General features: G+C 44.5%; 1 protein-coding gene across 1 annotated transcript in view; it reads right to left on the reverse strand.

The window, feature by feature from the left end:
* Positions 1 to 23,684, reverse strand: part of LOC144806364 (uncharacterized) — a 223,479-nt gene that overhangs the window by 130,792 nt on the left and 69,003 nt on the right. The window contains exon 2 of the mRNA XM_078672738.1: positions 1,956 to 4,996. Within this exon, the coding sequence (XP_078528864.1) occupies positions 1,956 to 4,316 (2,361 nt within the window). The 5' untranslated portion in view covers positions 4,317 to 4,996. The remainder of the gene's footprint in view (positions 1 to 1,955; positions 4,997 to 23,684) is intronic.

Below are 23,684 nucleotides of genomic sequence, written 5' to 3' on the forward strand. Positions count from 1 at the left end.
ACCCCAGAAGGACTAAAGCAGTCGAAGAAGAGGCCAAGCATCATAGAGACAACCTCCTGCACTCGTATGCATGAGTAAGAGAAGAAAGCATGGCCGTGGTTCTCATGTATAATCCATTAGCAAATAGTATTAAAAGGATTATAAAAATATATTGGAGAATTTTGGAGGTTGGTGAGACGAAGCTATCACTGTACTCCTCTGTTTGAACAGAGGTCAGAACCTCAGGAACCCTCACAACAATGACCGACATACATGGGGCTGTTGGTGTAAGTACATCAGACAGTCCGCCCTACTTATGGTAGGCATTCTGACCTACTTGTTTTTCTTCAGGAACATAACAAAAGACTGGTTGTATCAAACAGGAAAAATCTATGAAAAATGACCTAGACTCCCTTGTAGAAAGCTCTCAGTGTATCAAGTACATGATTTATTGGTTTTACAAAAAGCAAACTCTCACTTAAGGAGTAAAACCAAAAAGTCTGTTGTGCAACCGTGTGAAAAATGGCAACGACTCAGCAAACTTTAGATGCTTTTAGAGGAGCTCCTGTTGCTCCTTGAAGACACAGGGGTAGTGGAGGTTGTTACGCCTGTTCCTCTGGCAGACCATGGACCCCTGTCAAACTATAAATAAGCAGGACAGTCTTCAAATGTAACTCAAAATAGAAAAATCACTAAAGAAAGGCGGGTTGGATTTAGGGCACTATATCAAAAATGCAACAAAGCGTTACACCAGCCAAACCAAAGGCCCACCCACCATCCTTGTTTAGAGTTGGACAGATTGTCAGCCTTTCATCGGAAATCCCATTGAGTCTGTCAATGGAAAACTTCTCGAAGGGCTCGAAGAAAACCCATCAGACATTATTAGATGAAGCAGTGCTATATAAGAACCTTTAAAAAAAAAGAAAAATTTGTATTTGCCAAATTCATGTTTAAATCCCCGTGGTATTTTTATGGATTATTAACAAGTGGACTGCCAAGATACAGACATATTTTAGCTTTCCTAAATAAATCAGGTATTGATTGGGTAAAAAAGACTGAATTAAGTTCCCAAAACAGCCGTGAATCCCAGAACTCAGTATTACTGGTAGCACTTCTCTCTTCATTAACACAGAAGGAGAGGTAGAACCATCTCAAGCAAAGAACCGCTTCTCACTCTGAGAGAAGGCACACGGGTGAGACTAGTCCCCTCTGATACCACCTGCACCAGACTCCCTGCTGAAAGCAGTCATGCTATCGAGATTTGACCCCTCTATTACCAAATAAACTAGGCTTCTTGCTGACATCACAAATTATCTTTAAAGTTTAGGCAATAAATCACATCTAAGATCGCCTTATATACACTCAGCAGTCAAATACCATGAATTCAAATACATTTGTTGTTTTATTACGTCTAAAAACATAAATTTCTTATTAACATGTAACATCTAGTCATCATTGTGTACATTTCATAGCATCATGATTGTTCTTGCTGTATCATAATTTAGTTCATATTAATGTTAAAGTAAATCCTGGTACACACCTCTGTAGTGTTGTTTTTAAAGGCTCTTGGATGTCCATACATGGGTGGTGTTTGGTTATGTATCATTAATACAGATCTATAAAGTATTGGGTTTCAAATGTATTATGCCACTAATGGAAGTATAAACCCCTTGTTCCTAAATATAGATTCTCCAGTTTAGAACTTGTTGCTGTTAACGTGAAAGTAAAGTGAGTTTGACCCTGGAGCAAACCTCTGGAGTGTGTTATATATAAGGATTAATGTGCTGAAGAGCATTCTTGTTGATGTTCCTCACTGGCTGGGTGGTGTGGTTTTTTCCCCCGTGTGTGTTCGCTGGTGGCTCCGGAGGGTTGCCAACCCACTGAAGCTCTTCACACATTCAGTGCAATGGTATGGTTTTTCCCGTGTGTGTTCGCTGGTGGATCCGGAGGGTTGATAACTGACTGAATTTCTTCACACATTCACTGCACTGGAATGGTTTTTCCCCAGTGTGTGTTCGATTATGTTTTTGTAGGTCTGATGACCGACTGAAGCTCTTCACACATTCACTGCACTGGAATGGTTTTTCCCCTGTGTGTGTTCGCTGATGACTCCTGAGAGTTGAGGAATGACTAAAACTACTTCCACATTCATTGCAATGGTATGGTTTTTCCCCAGTATGTGTTCGCTGATGTAATTGGAGAAGTGATAACAGACTGAAGCTCTTTACACATTCACTGCACTGGAATGGTTTTTCCCCTGTGTGTGTTCGCTGATGACTCCTGAGATTTGAGGAATCACTAAAACGACTTCCACATTCATTGCAATGGAATGGTTTTTCCCCTGTGTGTGTTCGCTGATGACTCCTGAGATTTGAGGAATCACTAAAACTACTTCCACATTCATAGCACTGGAATGGTTTTTCCCCTGTGTGTGTTCGCTGATGTGATTGGAGAGTTGTTGACTGGCTAAAGCTCTTCATACATTCAATGCACTGGAATGGTTTTTCCCCAGTGTGTGTTCGATTATGTTTTTTTAGGTCTGATGACCTACCAAAGCTCTTTCCACATTCATTGCACTGGAATGGCTTTTCGCCTGTGTGTGTTCGCTGATGACTCCTGAGAGTTGAGGAATCACTAAAACTACTTCCACATTCATTGCAATGGTATGGTTTTTCCCCAGTATGTGTTCGCTGATGTGTTTGGAGTTGTGATAACTGACTGAAGCTCTTCAAACATTCACTGCAATGGAATGGCTTTCCCCCAGTGTGTGTTCGCTGATGACTCCTGAGATTTGAGGAAGTACTAAAACTACTTCCACATTCACTGCACTGGAATGGTTTTTCCCCTGTGTGTGTTCGCTGATGACTCCTGAGATTTGAGGAATCACTAAACCGACTTCCACATTCATTGCAATGGAATGGTTTTTCCCCTGTGTGTGTTCGCTGATGACTCCTGAGATTTGAGGAATCACTAAAACTACTTCCACATTCATAGCACTGGAATGGTTTTTCCCCAGTGTGTGTTCGATTATGTTTTTGTAGGTCTGATGACCTACTAAAGCTCTTTCCACATTCATTGCACTGGAATGGCTTTTCCCGTTTGTGTGTTTGCTGATGACTCCTGAGAGTTGAGAAATGACTAAAACTACTTCCACATTCACTGCACTGGAATGGTTTTTCCCCTGTGTGTGTTCGCTGATGACTCCTGAGATTTGAGGAATAACTAAAACGACTTCCACATTCATTGCAATGGAATGGTTTTTCCCCTGTGTGTGTTCGCTGATGACTCCTGAGATTTGAGGAATCACTAAAACTACTTCCACATTCATAGCACTGGAATGGTTTTTCCCCTGTGTGTGTTCGCTGATGTGATTGGAGAGTTGATAACTGACTAAAGCTCTTCATACATTCAATGCACTGGAATGGTTTTTCCCCTGTGTGTGTTCGATTATGTTTTTGTAGGTCTGATGACCTAGTAAAGCTCTTTCCACATTCATTGCACTGGAATGGCTTTTCCCGTTTGTGTTTTTGCTGATGACTCCTGAGAGTTGAGGAATGACTAAAACTACTTCCACATTCACTGCACTGGAATGGTTTTTCCCCTGTGTGTGTTCGCTGATGACTCCTGAGATTTGAGGAATAACTAAAACGACTTCCACATTCATTGCAATGGAATGGTTTTTCCCCTGTGTGTGTTCGCTGATGACTCCTGAGATTTGAGGAATCACTAAAACCACTTCCACATTCATAGCACTGGAATCGTTTTTCCCCTGTGTGTGTTCGCTGATGTGATTGGAGAGTTGATAACTGACTAAAGCTCTTTCCACATTCACTGCACTGGAATGGCTTTTCCCGTTTGTGTGTTTGCTGATGACTCCTGAGAGTTGAGGAATGACTAAAACTACTTCCACATTCATTGCAATGGTATGGTTTTTCCCCTGTGTGTGTTTGTTTATGTACTTGGAGGTCTAATAACTGACTAAATTTCTTCAAACATTCAGTGCAATGGTACGGTTTTTCCCCAGTGTGTGTTCGCTGATGTGTTTGGAGTTGTGATAACAGACTGAAGTTCTTCGCACATTCATTGCAATGGTATAATTTTTCCCCTGTATGTGTTCGCTGATTATCTTTTAGGAATTTTAACTGACTAAAGTTCTTCATACATTCATTGCAATTGCACGTTGCTTCTCCTGTGTGTGTTTCCTTATGGTTCTTTAGTAGCGATGACAAACTAAAGCTCTTGCTGCATGTGTATGATTTTTCTTTCTTGGTTAGTGTCTGTGGGTCGGGTTTATAAATGTCTGCATCCCATGAGAGCATTTCCTGAGGAGCTAACATGGTTGATAAAGCACTATTCTAACATTCCCGGTGTGTGTGTGGTATTTTGGGATGGTTGATTTCAGATTTCACAATGAAATACAAGACTCACCAACTACATATATTATTATTTTGGCAAGTAAAGATTCTTTGTAGGTGGGTATGTCTTTAGATTGCAAAATAGTTTTGTGTGTTACGGGTAAAGATTAGTCTTCCTTCTGGTCGATGCAAATTAGCACAGTCTGTTGTAGATCAAAGACCCTCTCTTTCTATTACCCTTCAGTTGTCTGGCTCCACTACCTTGTGTTTTTCTCGTGCTCATGTGGCCAGAAAGAGTTTATAATACACCTAGCACGCTGAATGGTGGTCTGCCATCATTACAGGAAGCAGAGCAATGCTGTATCCACCTTTTACCAAACACATGATCACAGCTGGTGGTGCAGGCCTGTTTCTACAGGAGGTGGTTTGTCAGTGTTGTTTCCTTAATTTTCTAAAGGTCATTTCTTAGTCCTGTTGCGTGCATCCACTGATATGCCCTTGACTGCTTCTTCCAGGATCTATCGGTGTATGTTCAGGTTCCTCAGTCTCTGACTGTGCAGATCTTTTCCTGAATATTGGAGCTCCTTTTTTTTACCACTTTTTTCAGAATTGCACGATTACTGTCATTATTCACGATCCTTTGTGCATTCAAGCCAGGTTTCCTATTGGATGTAAAGAGATTTAAAATCACTAAATGAAAATGTAAGAGAATGTGAATACACAATATTTAACTAGTTGTAAAAGATATCTCTTCTTTACCATTTATGAAAGTTACCAAGAGATATTTCACCATACAAAGATATTTAACTAAATCTTTCATTGAACATGTAACTCTTACTTACTTCAGAAAAGAAGGTGATTTTCCAGTGTTCACAGAGTAACTTAGTACAGAAAGAGCACACATGGAGTGCCCACTCGCTAGAGGTACAGCTTTACGAAGATGCAACATGGCAAGATTTCATTTAAACAAGAAGAGATTGTGGAAAAAGAGATGGATCAGGATGTGCTGCAGTCACTTCAGTTTTAGGAAGTGTATAACAACAGTAACCCTTTCAAGAACCATATCACAAACAAAACTCTTCAGGAAGTATATAATAAAGGTAACGCTCCAGGAAGTATATAAGAAATTAAGCTCCATTCACTCTCTTCTTGACAATACTTTCCTGTTCACACTCGAGCAGCTGAAGTTCCAACTCCTGTCTTTACTTTTCTGTTTGTTAAGTTATCTTTGCCACTTTCCTGGGGTTGGTTCAAGCATTTGTGGGAAGATTGCAGCATTGATTATAGAGATTCCATCACAACCTGTAATATACCTGTGATATCTCTGCTGTCAATACATGTCTGCTTTTTGTCTTTTTATACCTTACCATGGCATCTAACTTAATGTTTTCCGTTTGGTGCCAGCATGCTACTCTGTGGGTGGATGGAGCGTTGGCAGAGTGGGACAAGATGTCTGTTGCTTGAGGGGGAGTGCAGCATTTACACCTTTGGGCATTTCTTGAAATCAGCTTCACCTTACTCTCTGTTCATCGCCTTCCATACTCCCTTATGTCTGCGTACTCCCTCAGCAGGGTTCACTCACAGCTAAAGCAGAGGAGTGACTCGATGCACACAGCAGACATCAGGTAATGATCTGATAGACAAACGGCCATGCTTGGCAGTACCAGGATCACAAGCGTCATTAAAGAGGCTCGCCCGGGACATACAAACGGAGGAAGTGCACAGGTAGCTACTAATGAGGTACAAACAGAGGAGGCGAACATGTAGGTACATGCTCCTTTTTCGGTCTGTTTCAGGCCTTTACTGGGCTGGGTATTGGTGTGCACTATATCTTATTCCTGCGGCTGAAAGAAGCACTTGCTGCAGGGGTGTTACCACTTTGACCCTTTACAAGAAGAGAGCCGAGCCTTAGATAGCACAACACCTGGAGACTGCCTGCCTTGAGGGGAAGGTGAGGGTCCGGGTGTGAGACAATATCACTCGCAACAACACAGGACCTGTTCCTTTTGGTGCTACAGTTGTGCCTAGTCAAACCCTCCTATATTCCTTTCAGGATTGGGCAATAGCCTGCCTTTCAGGCTATTTAATTTTCTAGACCAGGTTCACCACTTTCAGATTATTCATTAAAAAGAGAGTGCACTGTTTATCCATATATCTCTGTAAATTTCTCCCCACCCTGCTGACAGACTAGAGTAAGAAGAAAGGAAGAGGAACAAGGCTGGAACACAAAAATAGTGCGGAAAAGAGTGGTGTCGCCTCAAGGGAGTAACACCATGGAGGCTCTGCAGGAAGGTACTCGCCTGCCGCCTAGGTTCTCATCATTAGCGTAAACCACTCAAACAGAAATTGTGAAGTGTGAAAGAAAAAGAACTAGTGAGGGTGCTCGGGCAACAGTACCTGCAGGTGCATCAAGTTTGGTACACAGCAAGGCTGGACCCAACAAAGTGAAGGGGAGTGACACAGGTAATGCCACACCGCTTAAGTGAAAGTTAAAAAATTAGTTATAACTCGCTGGCCCTCTCGACTTTATTCTTGGCTGCGAGTTTACTCGTAATTAAAACGCTGACATGTTTCGTTGCCAATTGGAAAGACTTACGGCAACTTCTTCGGGGCTTAGGTCTGTCGTTTCGCCCTGCACCCATTCACTGGTGTTCCGTATCACCTACTGTGGAAGGCATACCTATACCTCCATTCTGGCAATGTCTGTATCCCTTATTGTGGATAATTTTGCTGCGAGCTTCTCCCGTCAGTCTCGTGTGTAAAGCTGGAACCGGGCGTTGTCGCGGCAGGCAGCAGGGTGGGGAGAAAGTTACAGAGATATATGGATAAACAGTGCACTCTCTTTTTAATGAATAATCTGAAAGTGGTGAACCTGGTCTAGAAAATTAAATGGCCTGAAAGGCAGGCTATTGCCCAATCCTGAAAGGAATATAGGAGGGTTTGACTAGGCACAACTGTAGCACCAAAAGGAACAGGTCCTGTGTTGTTGCGCGTATTCAGAGAGGGGGACGACCTGTTCCTGTAATCCCCTAAGCTCCTTGGTGTAGTAGGTGAGACAATATCAGCAAGGGACATTAATGGATCCGATGAAACACAGCCGCAGAGAGGCAAAATCGTCAGCCTAGATGGAGAAGAACCGGGTCTTCCACTGTTTCCGGATCAGTAAGTGATATTGACTCTATCTAAGGTTAGGAGGCATAGAATTCCATAGGGTCAGAGCTAAGACATGGAAGGAGCAACCTCCTGTTCTGACTCTGCTGTGACGAGGGATGAGGGCCTTGTTTAGATTGGCAGAGCGTAGTGTTCTGGAGGGCATGTAAAATTGCATCCAGGCAGCTAGGATGGGTTCTCCTTGCTGCATGGATTTTGTGGGAGATGGATAAGGCTTTGAACTTTGAAAGCTTTCCAATAGGTAGCCAATGGAACTTGCTCAAAAGTTGGGAAACAAAGCTGAATCGGTTCAGAACACATTTCTTTGAGCCCAAATAGAGATATTTGCAATAGTCCAGGAGCAAAATGACAAGGGATTGTACAATCAGTTGGCAGGATTGCCAGGAAAAGTATCCTATAATTGTCTTGAGGTTCCTTAGGATGCCAAAACAGTTGCCCTGCTAGAATCTTGACTTCGGGTTTCCAAGGATGAAGAGCTATCCATCCATACCCCAAGGTTTTCTACCACCAATTTAAGTTTGACGGGTACATAGTATTTCTGGACATCATTGATCAGTCCAAAGATGGGTATGCCTGCCCAGCAGGAGTTAGGTTTTAAACAGTTGTTGTGCATCCATGCCATCACCGCTGTTAGACAGTTTCTATATTTGAAACAACCGCTGGTCAACTCTGCTAACAGGGAAATAATTAGCTGAGTGTCGTCTGCATACAACACTGGTGAGATTTCAAGGGAATTAACTACCTTAACCAGAGGTCTGATGTGAATATTAAAAGGGTAGGACTGAGCTCCAAACCCTGGGAGATGGCAGGAGCCAGTCGTCTTTGTGATGAGATGAAAGGGGGGTATAACTTGAAAAGGACCACTCCTTTAAAAAGGAGGTAAACCAGGCCAGACCTTTGCTCTGTACCCCCAGGTCAATGAGGCGAGTTAATATTATTGCATGTGAGACAGCCACAGGAGTATCAGAGCCTGGGATTTGCCAGCATCTGCCGTACTGCAAAGGGATTTGGTAACTGTTAAAAAAGCAGTTTTGGTGCCGGATGATCCAAATCCATTTTGAGAACAATCTAATATTTGATATTGTTCTAATATTTTGGTTAGGAGATTGTTTACATGTTTCTCCACATCCTTGGATGGAAATGACAGAAGAGAAATGGTTCAATAGTTTTCTGGCTGAGTGGCATTTAGTGAAGGATCACTGTGCGTGTTTCCATATTGATACTTCTGTGCTCAGCGTGAGCTTGGCTAATTCTAGAAATATGGGTGTGACGCTCTCCTGAAATTTCAAAATATAATCAGGTTTAAATGGGTCATCTGGAGATCGAGATTTCACTTGACGCATTAAGGTGGAAATAGAATCTGCGTCATGTAGAGCCAATTGGTCCAAGGGAGCCCATTGCGAGTGGTAGGCCCCTGTGTCAAGAGAGAAAGGTTTGACTGTTTCCTCACCCCTGTTAAAGTAAAGATAAAGATCATTGACCAAGCCTGCTGCAGTGGCTGTTAGAAGCTTCCGCTAATCCAGGAGCGGAGGTGGGTTTAATCAGGTTGTTCACAATAGAGCAGATTTCCATGCTTTGGAGGAAGTCTCCGCTCGTTCTATATTGGAGTCTAATAGAGGCACACTCCTATTGATAAACCTTGAAAAGGCAGATGGGTCTAGTTTATGCCACAACTTTCTCATTGTGGGGTTACCGGTAATGGTTTTCCAATGCTAGGTTTATCAATAGTCATAGGCACCAAATAATGGTTTGACCAGGTCACTGGAATAGGGGAAGCAATTTGAAGGGTGGCCAGGTTGTAAAAAACAGGGTTCAGCTGATGGCCGGCCTCATAGTTGAATGTTTTACTAACTGAGCTAATTAGAAAGTGGCCAGGTCATTAGTAAAGTCCTGGATTTCTTTATTGTTGATTAGATCAAGATGAAGATTCAAGTCTCCAAATATGCTCAAGTTGGACAATTGAAGTGAGTGCAAGGTAGAGCATTCTATTAGAGATTCCCTGGAGACGCATTGGAGCAGGGCCGGGGCACTGAATACAGTCCCCAGGCTCCACCGCATGCCGCGTCACTCTTCCCGTGTGTGGAGGCGCTTAAAGGCAGCAGTGAGGTCCCGCTGTGAGGGCCGCATCGGAGCAGAGCCGGGGCACGGACTACAGGCCCCAGGCTCCACCGCACAGAGCATCACACTTCCGGCACCTGCAGATGCTTAAAGGCAGCAGAGTGGTACTTCTGCATGGGCCTCGCCTGGGCCAAGGGAAGACCCATCCATGCCCGTCAGAGCCCGGAGGAGGCTGGGCTGGGCCCCCCCTCTAACTTCTACACTCCCCCGTTACAGGCCCACCTTGGGCAAGAAAAAGCTGAGAGCAACAGAGGCGGTAACAGTTACCTCTTTAGATACCTTTCTGGCCAAGGCAACATCGATAAATCGTACTTTCAGAAAAGAGAATTTCGTTGGGGTCAGGGACAGGGCAGTCATCTAATCAAGTTGTTTCTCCAAATAAAGGCAGTGTAAAGAAACTATATGGGGTTTCTCTTCCAGAATTGCCGGCAGTCTCTGACCAACCCCCGAACATTCCCAGCCTGCCTCTACATTTAGTGGGAAACCGACTGACGCTACCTCCGTAAATGGTAAATGAAAAAGAGGTTATGCGATACTGCCCTCTATGTGACCTGCCAACAAGATCAGAAAGGCCGCTATACCAGCGAGTTCCACATGTATGAATAGCCAGCAACTTTCAGAGACTACATTTCCCTCATATTGGTGTGATCTTCTTGATAACTTTAAACAACTTTTGCAACCAATCTATGCCCGTTTAGATTCTATAGATTGCACTTAAGGTCATCCCCTCTGATGTCTGTAAAACTCTTAAAAAACTATAATTGTGAAAGTTATAATTTGCGTTTTAATTGTGAAAACATGATCCTTGGTCGTGAGTTAGATAAATCACCCTCTACTTCTATTGGTCATCCTTGTGTTGAAAATCAGTTGGCCCCCAGCAGGGATCCTATAGGTCCAGGCCATGTAGATTTGGTCCCTAGGTGTTGCCCACCGCAGGTGACCATATAAGATTCTATGCGTAAGGGGCAATCACACGACTTATCAAGACCACAGGTTATGGTAAATCTCCTGTCTACTCAGGCCCATAGCAAACCAAATCAACAATACATGAACTTCCCTCCTGCAGCTTGTCACTATGTTCAAATTTTAGTCAACGTGCCTTTATTACGTCCCAATCTTAGAAAATCTTCACTTCCGCTGATGGCCAAGGCAAGACACTGGATGACTCAAAACTCTAATCACGGTCATCTCATCCAAAATCATTTGATAATGGCCAAAAGAACGCAATGAATTGGGTCTGATGTAAAAACAACCAATAATGACTGGTTATTTTAACCTTTGATAATGAATGGCTAGTGAGAGACCCATTAGGGAGTTTACCGGTTGCCCCTTCACTCCATTCTCAGATTTATGCAGTCTCGTTTGGCTTTTTTTATAGGTCCGCACCAGTATGTAGTTCCACCGTACTCACTCAGGTCCTTTCTCTAGTGAGAACTGGTCATAAGCCTGTGCAGGTGGCTTTTGATGCCCTTGCCCTATCAAACAGGTACCCATTGTTGGACGATATGGAGGCATGTGATTGACTGATCTTTCCACTAAATTATTTGCCTCCTCAGTCTGTTCTTTATAACGATTTTCAAATGGTTTCTGGTTTGGTACCCGTGGAGAGGGTTCAGTTGGTTATTTTAGATCCACTAAGCAGTATTACATCCTTACCAATAGACCCTACATCATCCATCTCACCAGTACCGCAGGAGTCCCTAAGTGATATAAAGTTTCTCTCTAGGAATATAGCGGGCTATGAAAACAAAAAGGATAATCAAAATTTGCATAAAGTGTTTAAGAATTCTGATACTATCTGCTTTAAGGAAAATTGGACAGAGCAGTCTGTCTATAAACGGCTACAGCTCCTTTGTTACTCCAGCAGTTCCATCAGCAGCAGGCAGATCTAAAGGGGGTTTACTCAGAATTGTAGCAAACACGATCACCCTAGGTAAGGTGACCTTTATCAATAACTCGCCCCATTTTCATGTTATCGTGGCTGAAGGTTTTGGGAAAATTGATTTGTTACGCATTTATTTTTATAATAATAATTTTAAGAATTCTACACAGGTGACAGATGAGTTGGCAGGAATATTGGAAACTCTGTTAACATACCAATCAAGTTCAATTTTTTTTATTTGAGCTCAGGATTTTCATGTTTACTGTAGCCCCAATTCGGAACAATGTATTTGTGGGGTGACTGACACTAATGATTCATTGCTAGTCCATTTTATGCATCATAACTACGGAAACATTTCAAAGTGTTTCATTAACTTAGGACCTAGTAATAATAAACCTGTATCACCCCATGACTGGTCAACCCCTCCCCACCTTTCAAATGACAGGAGTTACCTCGACATCTGATTGTACAATTATTCAGACTAATTTTAAGAGATGTATTAAGTCCTCCATAGCCGAGTTGACAGAGTTCAGTGATCATGCTTTCCTTCTTTTTTTGTTTTGTTTGGCCTCTTTCTGCTAAGTCAAGCTCTATATTTACCCCAAAACCAATTCTGAGTAAGAAAATGGATGTACTCTTAACTGAGAGAAAATTAACCCTATTTCCTTCCTCCCAAAGGTTGCAAAGGAGGTGTTACCTGACAGTGAATCCTGCTTAGACACCAACACTGATAGTCATCAAGTAGTAATAGCATTTAGTAAACATGTAGAAATTCGAATCTTTTGCATCCAACTACAAGAAACACTCCATTGACGATAAGGGGATTGAGACACATTTCTCAAAGGCCTCCAAAGAACTTCACACTGCTCTTAAAACAAGTCCCAGAAACAAAGATTTGAAATGGAAGCTATGAGCGCACTATGAGACAGGTAGGGCAGTGAGAAAAAAGGATTTACGGGATGAAGCATGGGTACATTTGTGTGAGGCTTCGAGGAGTAAAGATAGCAAGGCATTTTGGAGGGTGGTAAATGCCCCTTTTTGGCAGGATCAGGGCGGCCCCTCTCTTGATATTCATTTAGATCAATCGACCTGGGGGTCTCACTTCCAGAGCATTTTTAATGTAGAGAAGGATAGGGCTATAACAAACCTTAGGACTTGATGACTGCCCATCTGGGGATGGAATTCTCATTAGAGGAAATTGAGCTTGCACTCTCTCAATAGCCTGCTCTTGACCCAAGTTTTTAATAGTTTCCAAAGTGGGACCCCTGGTATCTTGGAAACAATCCGTGATTATCCCTATATATAAGAAGGGAGATCCCTTGAATCCCGCAAATTACCGCCCAATCGCCCTGCTGGATATCGCTGCCAAACTAATGGGGAGATTGCTCCTAAATAGACTGGAGGAGTGGGAATTTGTTAATAATGTTTTAGCTGAGACACAATACGGGTTTAGAAAGAGGAGGGGAACGATCGACCACGGACAAAATTCACCCTTACTGCAGCAAAATATGTTTGTGCAAAAAAGGGCCAGTTTTATCTGGCTTTTGTGGACTTGTCCACGGCCTTCGACTACGTAAACCACTCAAAATTGTGGGTTGTTTTGGAGTCGATGGGCGTGGACAACTCCATAATTCTTTTTATTAGGGAGACATACGGAGAGACTGTGGCAGTAGTCTGGTTTGGTAAACAGGAGGAATTTCGGAAATATTTAAAATTGAAAAGGGGGTGCGACAGGGGTGTGTCCTTGCCCTCATTCTTTTTTCCTTGTACACCAATAACTGTAATGAAGTTTAGACCGCGCAGTGCAGAGATGTTCCATCAGCAGGTGGATTATCGCGGCCTGCTCTCTTCTATGCAGATGATGCGATTTTGATGGCCAGGACACCGCTGGCCCTACAGCGCTTGATTGGATCTTGTTCAATATTCAAGGCTGAACTGGGTCTGCTTGTTAACAAATGATAAACCTTTGTTATGATAGCGGGACTGGGAAGGAAAAAGTATTCCTCTGGAACGAGTAGAGTCCTTTAAAAGGTCGATCCTGAGCCAGCGTGCAGTTGCTGCTGTGCGGAGATCTGTGGTAGTTCTGTAAGGTTCGGAGAGAAGCTTCGCTCAATCCCCCGCCCTTATTTTTGATTGGCTTGTTTCTTTGTCCTACGTAAATGCTGGCTCCTGATTCATTATGAGGCTTATTAGTCCCTCCTTAGTATGGGCATGTAGCCATTTGTATCCTCCCATGGCTACTAGCACCTTTACTTGGTTGCTTTCTTTTTAAAGACCTTGATTGATGTTGAAAGTTGTTGGTCACAGCATGATGCCTACATCCCTTGGCGGACCGGCAGTGCGATGTATTATTCTGCAAAGCATTATAGGCTGGGAGGGTCTACACAGCAAGCTGCCTACAACCACTTCTGGCCAGCCGTGTTAGGTGGGACGGGTTCAATTAGGAGCGTTAAAAGGTCATAAACATTTTTTATAGAACATAAAGAAAAACAACATTGCTACTTTATGCACGTTTGAGAGGAGAGGGTGCCCATTTACGCTGATTCATGCTGAACATACAATCAAGTATGTGATGTTATCCTGCATTCTGGTGCCAAATTGGCTGCTATACTCTGATCTATTCAAGCTCCCACATGTATTGATTCACATCTCTACCTGTCGTCACCGGTACAAGGCTCAGTAGCCGTGTCTTTGGAGGTGGTGTCCTCCAGGAGGTAGGTCTGAAGGGGAGCCCATATATCGCGTGGGCAGGAGGACGGTGGTAGGAGTTTGGAGTAGACGTGTAATTACTCTTGACAATAGATAAGATTGTGTAGCCAATCTTTGAACTTGGGGGCTCTCCCCCTTCCCCACCTGCAGGCAATCCGTCGTTTGGCCAGGAGGAGCGCCAGGGAAGGATAGCGCTGCATCTTAGCGGCGAGTGGCTCAGTGTACCCTAGTAGTGTGGTTAGGGGGTCAGCAGGAATATGTAGACCAGTCATTTGGTCCAGTGCCAGCAAGACCTCTGTCCAATAACTTTGTATGGGCGGGCAATCCCAGGCAAGGTGTCTCAAGTCCGCCCCCGCGCAGCCGCAATGATCACATTGATAGTTATATTGAAGGTGCAGACGGTTTAAGCGTGTTGGTGTGTAATGAAGGCAGTGAATTTATTTGTAGTGAATGATGCGCAATCAGCTTCTGGCGGAGATAGTTCCAGTTTGGAGACAGCAGAAGGACCATTGTTCTTCAGTGAGGGGTGACCCCAATTCCTCCTCCCAGCGACCCTTGGATGGGAGAAGGCCGTAGTCACGGTCGCTTTGGATGGTGCAGTATAGGAGTGACACCACATGTGTAGGGGTAGTTTGTTGCAAAAGGGTGTTGAGGGGTGAAATAGACCCTCCTGTGGTGGTCACAGGCCACCGAAATACTGTCTGTCTAAAAGTAATGACTACAGATGTGAAACAAAGGTCTTACGTTGAAGTAGCACTTTCATTCATCAAACCCTTAAATGAGTAAATTAACCATGCAAGAATTTACAATTTCAAAGTACATTTAAATGTAAAGAAAGGGTGAAATGTCATTGTCCTGAGGCACTGCACCAAGGCAGCCTAATTTTAGGGCGTGCTTCTGCAAAACTATCACAAAATAGACGTGTAAACGGTAAATGTAAATGTAAATTGATACTTGTACAGCGCACTACTCACCCGCAAGGGTCTAAAGGCGCTTGTACGAATACCGCTGTGGAACCCATCCTGGCTTTCCCTGTGAGGTGTCCACTCCTGGGCACCCCCAAGGTGGAGGCCAGGCATCCTTAGCGTTGTGGGGGCCGTTGTGGAGATTAAGCAAGCTATTGACCAGAGTTGCAGAGTGGGACTCCATGATTGGAATAGGCACCGAGGCGAGCATTATCAGGTCCGTGAAGTTTTTGAGCCCAAGACCCGCCGAAGCGGGGAATTGAACCCTGGTCCCGGGCTAGACCTCTGCATCAGGGTCTGCCGCTCTAACCATTGAGCCACACTTCTCCGGTAGAGAAAATAGCTTTCTGATTTATATGAAAGAAGAACCTTTTTTATGATTCAATAATGCTAAGAATGCACATGTTAAGTTATGTTGTTATGTTATGTTACATGGTTTGTATAGCGCTCAGCTGCCCCAGCCAAGGGGCGCCCGGCGCTGTCACTGGCAAGGAGGGTACCTGTCACCACTGAGAGCACAGCAGAGCAACAGCTAAACATAAGGAGCTTACTTTATAGGAAAAGGTGGGTCGCCTTCCTAAACGTTAGCAAGTCCTCCAAACCACGGATCGGGGATGGCAGAGCGTTCCATAGTTTGGCGGCAAGATAGCAAAATGAGCGGCCGCCCAAACGGGAGCGCTACACCAGAGGGACAGCAACCAAGTGCTGACCCTCCGCGCGCAGTGATCGCAAGGGAACATACGGGATCAATAGCGAAGAGAGCATCGGAGGAGAAGCAAGCTTCAGAATCTTGAAAGAGAGGACGAGGGCATTAAATTGGATCCGCTTTGCCACAGGAAGCCAATGGAGTTTGCTAATAGTCTCGGTCGTAGGATGGAAGCGAGGGAGACCTACCAGAATTCTTGCTGCCACATTTTGTATGCGCTGCATTCTCCTGATCTCTGCCTGGTTGGCTCCTAGCAACAAGGAACTGGCATAGTCCAAGCGAGAGAGAATAGTCGATTGCACTATTAGTTGGTGGGTAGGAGGGTCAAAGAATTTCAGAATGGGCCTGAGACCACGTAAGAGCCCAAAGCAAGTAGCTGCTGTTTATTTAGTGTGGGTGGAAAAACTGAGAGAGGAGTCTATCCAGACCCCGAGATTTTTTACTTCTGTTTTGGGGTCCGGAATTCTCCCTAGTGTGTTTGGCCACCATTGTTCACCCCAGGAATTGGCGTTTATCCCCACTAACAGAACTTCTGTCTTACTCGCATATAGCTGCAGGTAATTGGCAGTCATCCAAGTAGCGACGGCCATATTTTGGCGACCGCAGCCAGTGGCTGAACGTATAGATTGAACAAAGTAGTGCTGTTCAATAATGCTAGGAATGCACATGTTAAGTTAGGAGGAACAACCATTATTTCTTTGCAATTGCAATAATGTTTTAGAATAAGGGCAATGCAGAAGAAAGAGAAAGAGACAATTTTAAAGTACCAGAAACAATCAGAGCTTCAGCCAAAGATGCTTAGATAGAGGGCTGAAGGAAACAACACAGGCGTCAGTGACCCAAGGGGTCACTGCAGCGGGGTAGTCCATCGAATGGACTGAGGAGCAGATCTCTATACTCTTTCAATGATGAACCATTGACCACAAAATGACGACATTATCAGGTGTCTTTGACCTATAGGACATGATGCATTTTGGTCACTTCTGGGAAATATTTAAGAAAACAGAAGTGCCACCCACACTACAAAAAGTTTCTCAAAAGGTCACAGGATGTTTGACCATGAATCATAACGAAATTGAACATCTATTGACCAGGATTTGCGTCACTTCAGGGAAACTTTTATAAGAAAGCGGAACATTTAGGAAGATATTGGTTGCATGTGTTAGTTACATTAAAGCTAGCAACAGATACAATAATATGAAAGATGACAGATGGCAAGTGGCCCCAACCATCAGGTATTGCGTGATGTCTCTTTTAGCTCGGGAAGTTCCCTATTCTTGCGGTATTGCTATTCTTGCTGTATCTACGTGGGTGTAAGAGAAGAAGTGCAGATCGAGGGAGTGGGGGCCCCCGGGGGAGCTGAGCCTCTCTGAGGAAATTGTGTGAGAGACACACTTTGGGGCCTATTCATAGAAAAAGAACAGCGTGGACAGGTTGGTCAATTTAACAGATTCCTTTTATGCTAGCTGGTGGGGGCTTATCAGGGTCTCATGCCTCAGGTGTGGGCAGAATTGGCCTGGGGTAAAAAATAGATCCTGCTACATTTCCCTCTTCTTATTTATTTTCATTTAACAAAAATTATACGTGCTAGGATATTCACATTCCCTGTTCTATCCTTGCTCTCCCAGTGCTAATTCTGCTATTCTCAGGAGGTGCAGGAAGTCCTACGGACATGGGGTGCTGGCTGAAGAGCATAATGCTCATTAGGACACAGCCCACATATTTAGAGACAAGTAGGACATTGTAACACATGCTGTTTTCTATGTCTGTAGGCCAATGTGTGCAAACATAACATCCTGCCCTGTCAACTGTCCCCTTGTCCCATCTTTATCAATGGCTATTTATTCAATTTGGTACAATATCTCTGAGTCATTTAAGCAGTATCTCAGTGTAAGCGGGACAACAAAGGATTCCACAATGTTTAGAGTTCGTCTCAAATTGGTTTTTTTATTTTAAGATTTCTATTTACAGAGGAATAGTACGTCTTATCCTCGAGGGGGATTTTATCTGTTGTTCTTCGTGTTCACAATATTGAGGGCTTTGTTGTATATGAATTTAGGACCCTAGTGTAATTTTCCCGAGTCATGCCCACATATAGGTATAAATCACCCTATCCTTATATAGGCATAGAAATGCTAACCATATTTAGACTTAGCCTATGCAGTTCAAATACGGCATGGCTACTTCCACTAGTTCCGAAAATCCACAACGATTTCTTGGGAAAACCCACCTTCAGCAGTCAGGGACTTCCCCTTGCTTGAATATTAATTTATCCAAGAAATCATGGAGGTTTCAAAGAACTGAGTCTTTGATGACGTTATTATGTCCAACCTTACGTCAAACTCGGCACCTTCAAGGTATACATATGCCCGCACGTGCCCAGGCAAACACACGGTGGTTTGGAGCAGTTCCACTATCTACCTACACGACACAGCTCGCCGAAGCAAGTGCCGAAGGAAGCCGACCCTCCAGCAGACGCACTGAGAGCCGCTGTATTTTCTCTTGCCGAGAAATCCAGCTCCAGTGTTTCCAGGCTACCCTTGCGGGTTGCTGGGAAATCGAGTCCTGAGAGAGAGATACAAGACCTCCTCCATTCTAAACCAAGGTACGGAGCTGATTAGACCCATAGAGAATTCTTGGATAGATTCTTGGCAAAAAATACTAAACTTAAGCTACACCTCACTTACTTCTTCCCTTGTACTAGACCTAGGTTAGGTACACCGGGGTAGGCGTATTTTAGAAGCACCAGTTGAGTACTTTTAGACATTATTTATTAATGTATGTATTTTATGTTATTTTATATGGCTTAGAAACCATACAATGCTTTTACAGTGATAGAGCAAGATTTCGCATATTACGCGACTTGCTTGAGTCATGAACCTCGAATCTGTTATAACCCGGTAATCAAATTTGTATGTTTTACTAAATTCCCTTTCTTTATTTTGAATGTGCGTGTATCTTAGTGATGATTGCCTATGTGTTTTACTAAAACGATTAACTCTCGTCTTTAAAATGGCCGCTGCTTTGAAATTTGCTCCTGCGCATGCGTTAGTCACACTCACGTGACGTGACGTAGTTGCAGTTTTGGTGGGAGAATATGCGCATGCGTAATGTCCTCAAGATGGCTGCTTATGTATTAAACGTGGTGAAGCTTGTGCAGCTGCTCTCGTGTTATTGTGTGTTGCACTAATCTATAACTGCATAGTATATTTTTATAGTGAAGAAAATAAAGTACAAAATCATGATATGTAGTATATCCATTTATTTCTATGTTTTAATTTGTTTTCGCTTACTTTTCATGTACGGCGATCATGGTGGGGGTCTGAATGAAACGAGAACCATCTTGAAGGTCCCTTCTGCGCATGTCACGCAGCCAGGGAGAAGTTAGCCTTGAACAGTGGAACTCAGCCAGCTGGCAGCCACAGTCAAGATGCTCCTGCGAACGCCACCTCTGACCCAGGAGGATGGAGCAGAATTTGTTCTTCAATTGTTACATTTGTTATTTTCTATTGTATTCTGTGAAACTTCTCGTGAGAACCCCAAACTTGCTAGGCGGTTCCCTAAAATGATAATTTAGGCTTGCAGAAGTCTGTTCTGATTGGTGTGTTAACCTATCCTACTTTGGGACCAATCAAATTTGGGGATTCTGACATTTTGCAACATTGGGGGGTGGTACACTGACCCAAAAACAGTATAATTAGCCTAGGTCCAGCTAGAGAATTTGTCCGACTTGTCTGAATAGCTGACCTGTCACTGACCCAACGCACTCAATAGGTGACTGAATACAGAGCGCTGCGGGGCACTCTGTCCGAATTTGACCATAGACTGTTAAGGTTTTACTAAACCTTAAGTGCTGGCGGAGCACTTTACTGGGGAGTTCGCTAACCCAATCGGGGTTCTGACTGATAGCTGCAGAGAGGGTGGAGCACAGGCGTTGCTTCCGAACTGCGGGTGCTGGTCGTGTCCTGGTGGTCCTGTCCTGATCCTAATCTGGTTTTCCTGTCCTGTCCTGGGGTGTCCATTCTGCACCTGCTGTCCCATTGATGACTGTCCTTCCTTGGGGTATTTCCTGTCCTTGACTGATCCACTTTTCACCCGTCCTATAGATGTTTAGGATTCCTTATTTTCCACTCATTTCTAATGAAATATGTCCCATTAGTGCAAATCTAGTACGTGCATAAGCTTGCCCATTCCTAGGTGTTTATCCTTAAAAACCATTCCTGCTTAGCGTGTTCCCTTTCCCAGTTACAAGCCTTAAATGATTTCCCTTATGTTTTTTCTATATGGTTGCATGCTTTTTGTTATCTTGATTATCGATTGCCTTTTAACTGTAAGCCTAATGCTCTCAGAAAACGAATTCTAGATAAAACCTTTAAAACTTCTCAGTTGTCCGTGGTCATTTTATAATTACAAAAGTTGGTATCTGTGTTGCCTACCTTTCTTTCACAGCTAGCTTCCTGATCTATCGTGGTCCTAGGTACCTGTAACGGTGGATGGTAAGTCGGGTACATGAGAATACAATAGGAAGGAATCAGGGTTGCTGGTAGTAGAATCGTGAGGTCATCTGATTACTGTATAGGTTGAACTGAAATTTATGGGCCCGAAAATATATGGTGAATAATTTGGTCGGGTGACCTACGATCTCTATCAGTAATTTTCCGGTAGCAGAGCTATGGTTAGGGACTAGTTAAAGTTAGGTAGGACTAGTTAAGCTAGATAAGTTGGATGCTGCTAAAAGTTGTTTTTTTTGTGTTTATGCTGCTAAAAAGTGAACATTGGTGACCTGATCACTCACGTGAAATGTTTGCTTTGAAAAATTATGAAATGTTTTAAATAGTTTTTCTTATTATTGTACTGATATATGTATTAACACACTAGTCAGTTACTGTTAAATGTTTGTTAGGAATCCCCGGGGAATTGAATAGCAAGTGGTGAAGAGAATCCACTTGTTTTGAGGTCACTGGCTTCAGGAAAGTTGGTGCAGGTTAGGCAGAACTGGAAGCACTAACTAGGGTTTTTTTCTGAATGTATGTTTGAATAAATGATAGCTACGAAATCATTGGCAGAACTTCTCTCGTGATATAACCTACTAGGGGTCACGCCGGAAGGAGTAGCAGGTTCGTCGGAGCTTGAATGATAGCAAAGGGGTTCGCTGGTGAAACTTTAGACTTAGAATATATCCCGGAAAAGTGGATGAGTCTAGGGAAGTAGCAGGTTCTCTAATGCATGAGTGAAGGGTAGGGTAGGCAGAAGAGATCTATCCGTAGTGCGTGAAAAGTAAATGGAAGTAGTTTACTTGCAGTGAAACAAATCTTTTCTGTCTAGACACTTGAGTACAGTGACGAATGTGTATTCGTTGTTAAATAACCAAGCACTGGGAGGAGGAGCTTGGCGGGCATCCGAGATGGCCGCGTGAGCACAGCGCTCCCCGGACCCCCGCCGCTCCCGGCATAATATCCTGCATGAATCCTGATTTTTCACGAGGATTTGTATAGAGGGCGTTGGGCTGATCTACCTGGACCTTTCAGAAATTTATTTTGACACCGGGTGCCTGAGTTACGGTGATTTGAACTTTTGGGCTCCGCCCTTGAGGTGCGCCCGGGACTGGGTGAGGCTCAGTGGCCGTCTTGGAGTTGAATAACAACGGCAGGGGGATTGGACTTGTGGGTCCCCTTCTTGAGTTTCGGTTTCGATTCTGCCTCTGACTGGGACTTCGGCGAGAGGGTCGGGCCAGAGCTGGGTCCAGGGCACGAGTCGGCTGTCGGGCCTTTGGCTGGCCTGTTCTCCTATTTGGCTGTCCCTATCCTAGTGGTACCCCTGTTGCGGTCCTTTGGTCCTGAGGCCTCCCTTTCTGGTGCCCGGTCCGTTGACCCTGGTGAATCTCCTTGTGACGCATCTCCAAAATGGCGGGCAGAGGGGACCGGGAGACGCGGAAGACGAAGACACCTCTGCGCGGGGGTCCGGTCCAATCTAACGTCATGGACCTATATACCCACTCTAAGGGGTCCCCCGGTGCTGCCCTGCCCGGTCCCAGTGCGTCTGACCACATCGTGGATGCGTCGACGGAGCCTTCCTTGCAGGACATCATGGGCGCCATTTCTGGCATGAGCGAGTCGATAGGCCAACAATATGAAACCTTGGCCCACAAAATTGACACCGTGGCCATCGATGTGAACTTAATTCGAGCCGATCTCTCGAAAACGAACGAAAAGGTGAAGTCATTGGACATCAAATCATCTAGCCTCACGTCGGACGCCTCTGAGATACAGACGGAGATTGGCAATCTCCGTAGGGTGAACGATTTCATGACCCGGCGCTTGGAAGATTTTGAGAACAGGGCACGTCGCTGTAATGTTCGCGTGGTTGGTGTTCCGGAGAATCCAGAACCCCACTCGGTTGATCTCCTGGTTGAAGACCTGATCCAAAACCACCTTTCTCCATCTGGCCTTAGTAGATTTTTCACAGTGGAGCGTGCACATCGTGTTCTGGGGGGCCAGGGTAAGCCAGGTGCCCCGCCGAGACCTATTGTTGCAAAACCTTTCCACTATAGGGATCGGGACGCTATCCTGCAGGCATCACGGGTGAAGGGCCCGGTGGCCTTTGAGAATGCCACGGTGAACTTTTATCCGGACTTTTCCCAACAGGTCCAGAAGCAGCGGATGGGATTTCGTGGTGCCAAGAAGCGTCTTAGGGACATGGGGATGCGCTACGCTATGCTTTTTCCGACCAGGCTGCGGGTTGAGTATAATGACCGAACTTTCTTCTTTGATCGGCCGGATGCTGTGAATGACTGGCTGGACTCCTTGCCTGGCCGACCTCCTGAGACTGAGTCCGAAGCCCACCCGGGCAGTGCTGAAGGTGGTGTAGAGAGCTGAACATTTCGTCTTTGCCTGGTGCCTTGTTTTGAATAACTCCTTCCAGGAGTGTATGCCTACGTTCCTCAACTGCTTATGTGATTTGATGTATGTTCTTTTTTCTCGTTACTGGTCTTGATCGGGGTGGCGGGTGGGACGGAGCCTTTCCTCCTCCGGGGTCTTTGTGTAGAATAGGGGTTCTTGGGCGACAGGCACACTGCAGGTTGGGGTGGCTTTTTAGCTTTTTGCAGCGGTGCAGGGTGGGGGGTGTTTTCTTGTTATTTGGGGGGTGGGCGGTTGGGAAGTTCGTTGTTTGTGTGTTCTGTTCTCAAGGCGACTTTATCCTGTATTTGAAGATGTGTCTTGTGTCATGCTCATTGGTGGGGGGTTTTGGCTTTGTTGGGTGGGATGGGGGGTAGCGGGTTGAGATTTGTTTCATGGAACGTTAACGGTCTGGGGGATCGTATCAAACGGAGTGTGGTGTTGAAATGTATACGACGTTTATCTCCTGATATTGTTTTTCTGCAGGAGACTCATTTGGTAGGCAATGTTTGTCATGCGAAGAATAGGTGGGGCTATCGCCTCGTAGCACATTCGGGGTTTACCTCGGGTTCTAGGGGTGTGGGTATCCTTGTTCGGGCTTCCCTCCCCCTAGCTATTGATGATGTGATTCAGGATGATCGGGGGCGATATGCTGTCCTTGTGGGTCGCTATGAGGGTCGTGCCCTCTCCCTCTTTACTGTTTACGTACCCCCGGCTTGCAGACTTCTACCTTTTCCGATTTGGGCCGTGTGTTGTTGGACCTCCCTGATAGTACTCTCTTTCTGGCTGGTGATTTTAATTCGGGGTTCTCCGGTCTCCACGATCGCCACCCTCCCAGAGATACTCCTGCGGCCCAACAGTGGTTGGGTGGGTTTTTGGATACCTTTGGCTTGGTGGATTGCT

This window comes from Lissotriton helveticus, chromosome 1_2 (genome assembly GCF_964261635.1).
Source record: "Lissotriton helveticus chromosome 1_2, aLisHel1.1, whole genome shotgun sequence".
Taxonomy (NCBI): Eukaryota; Metazoa; Chordata; class Amphibia; order Caudata; family Salamandridae; genus Lissotriton; species Lissotriton helveticus.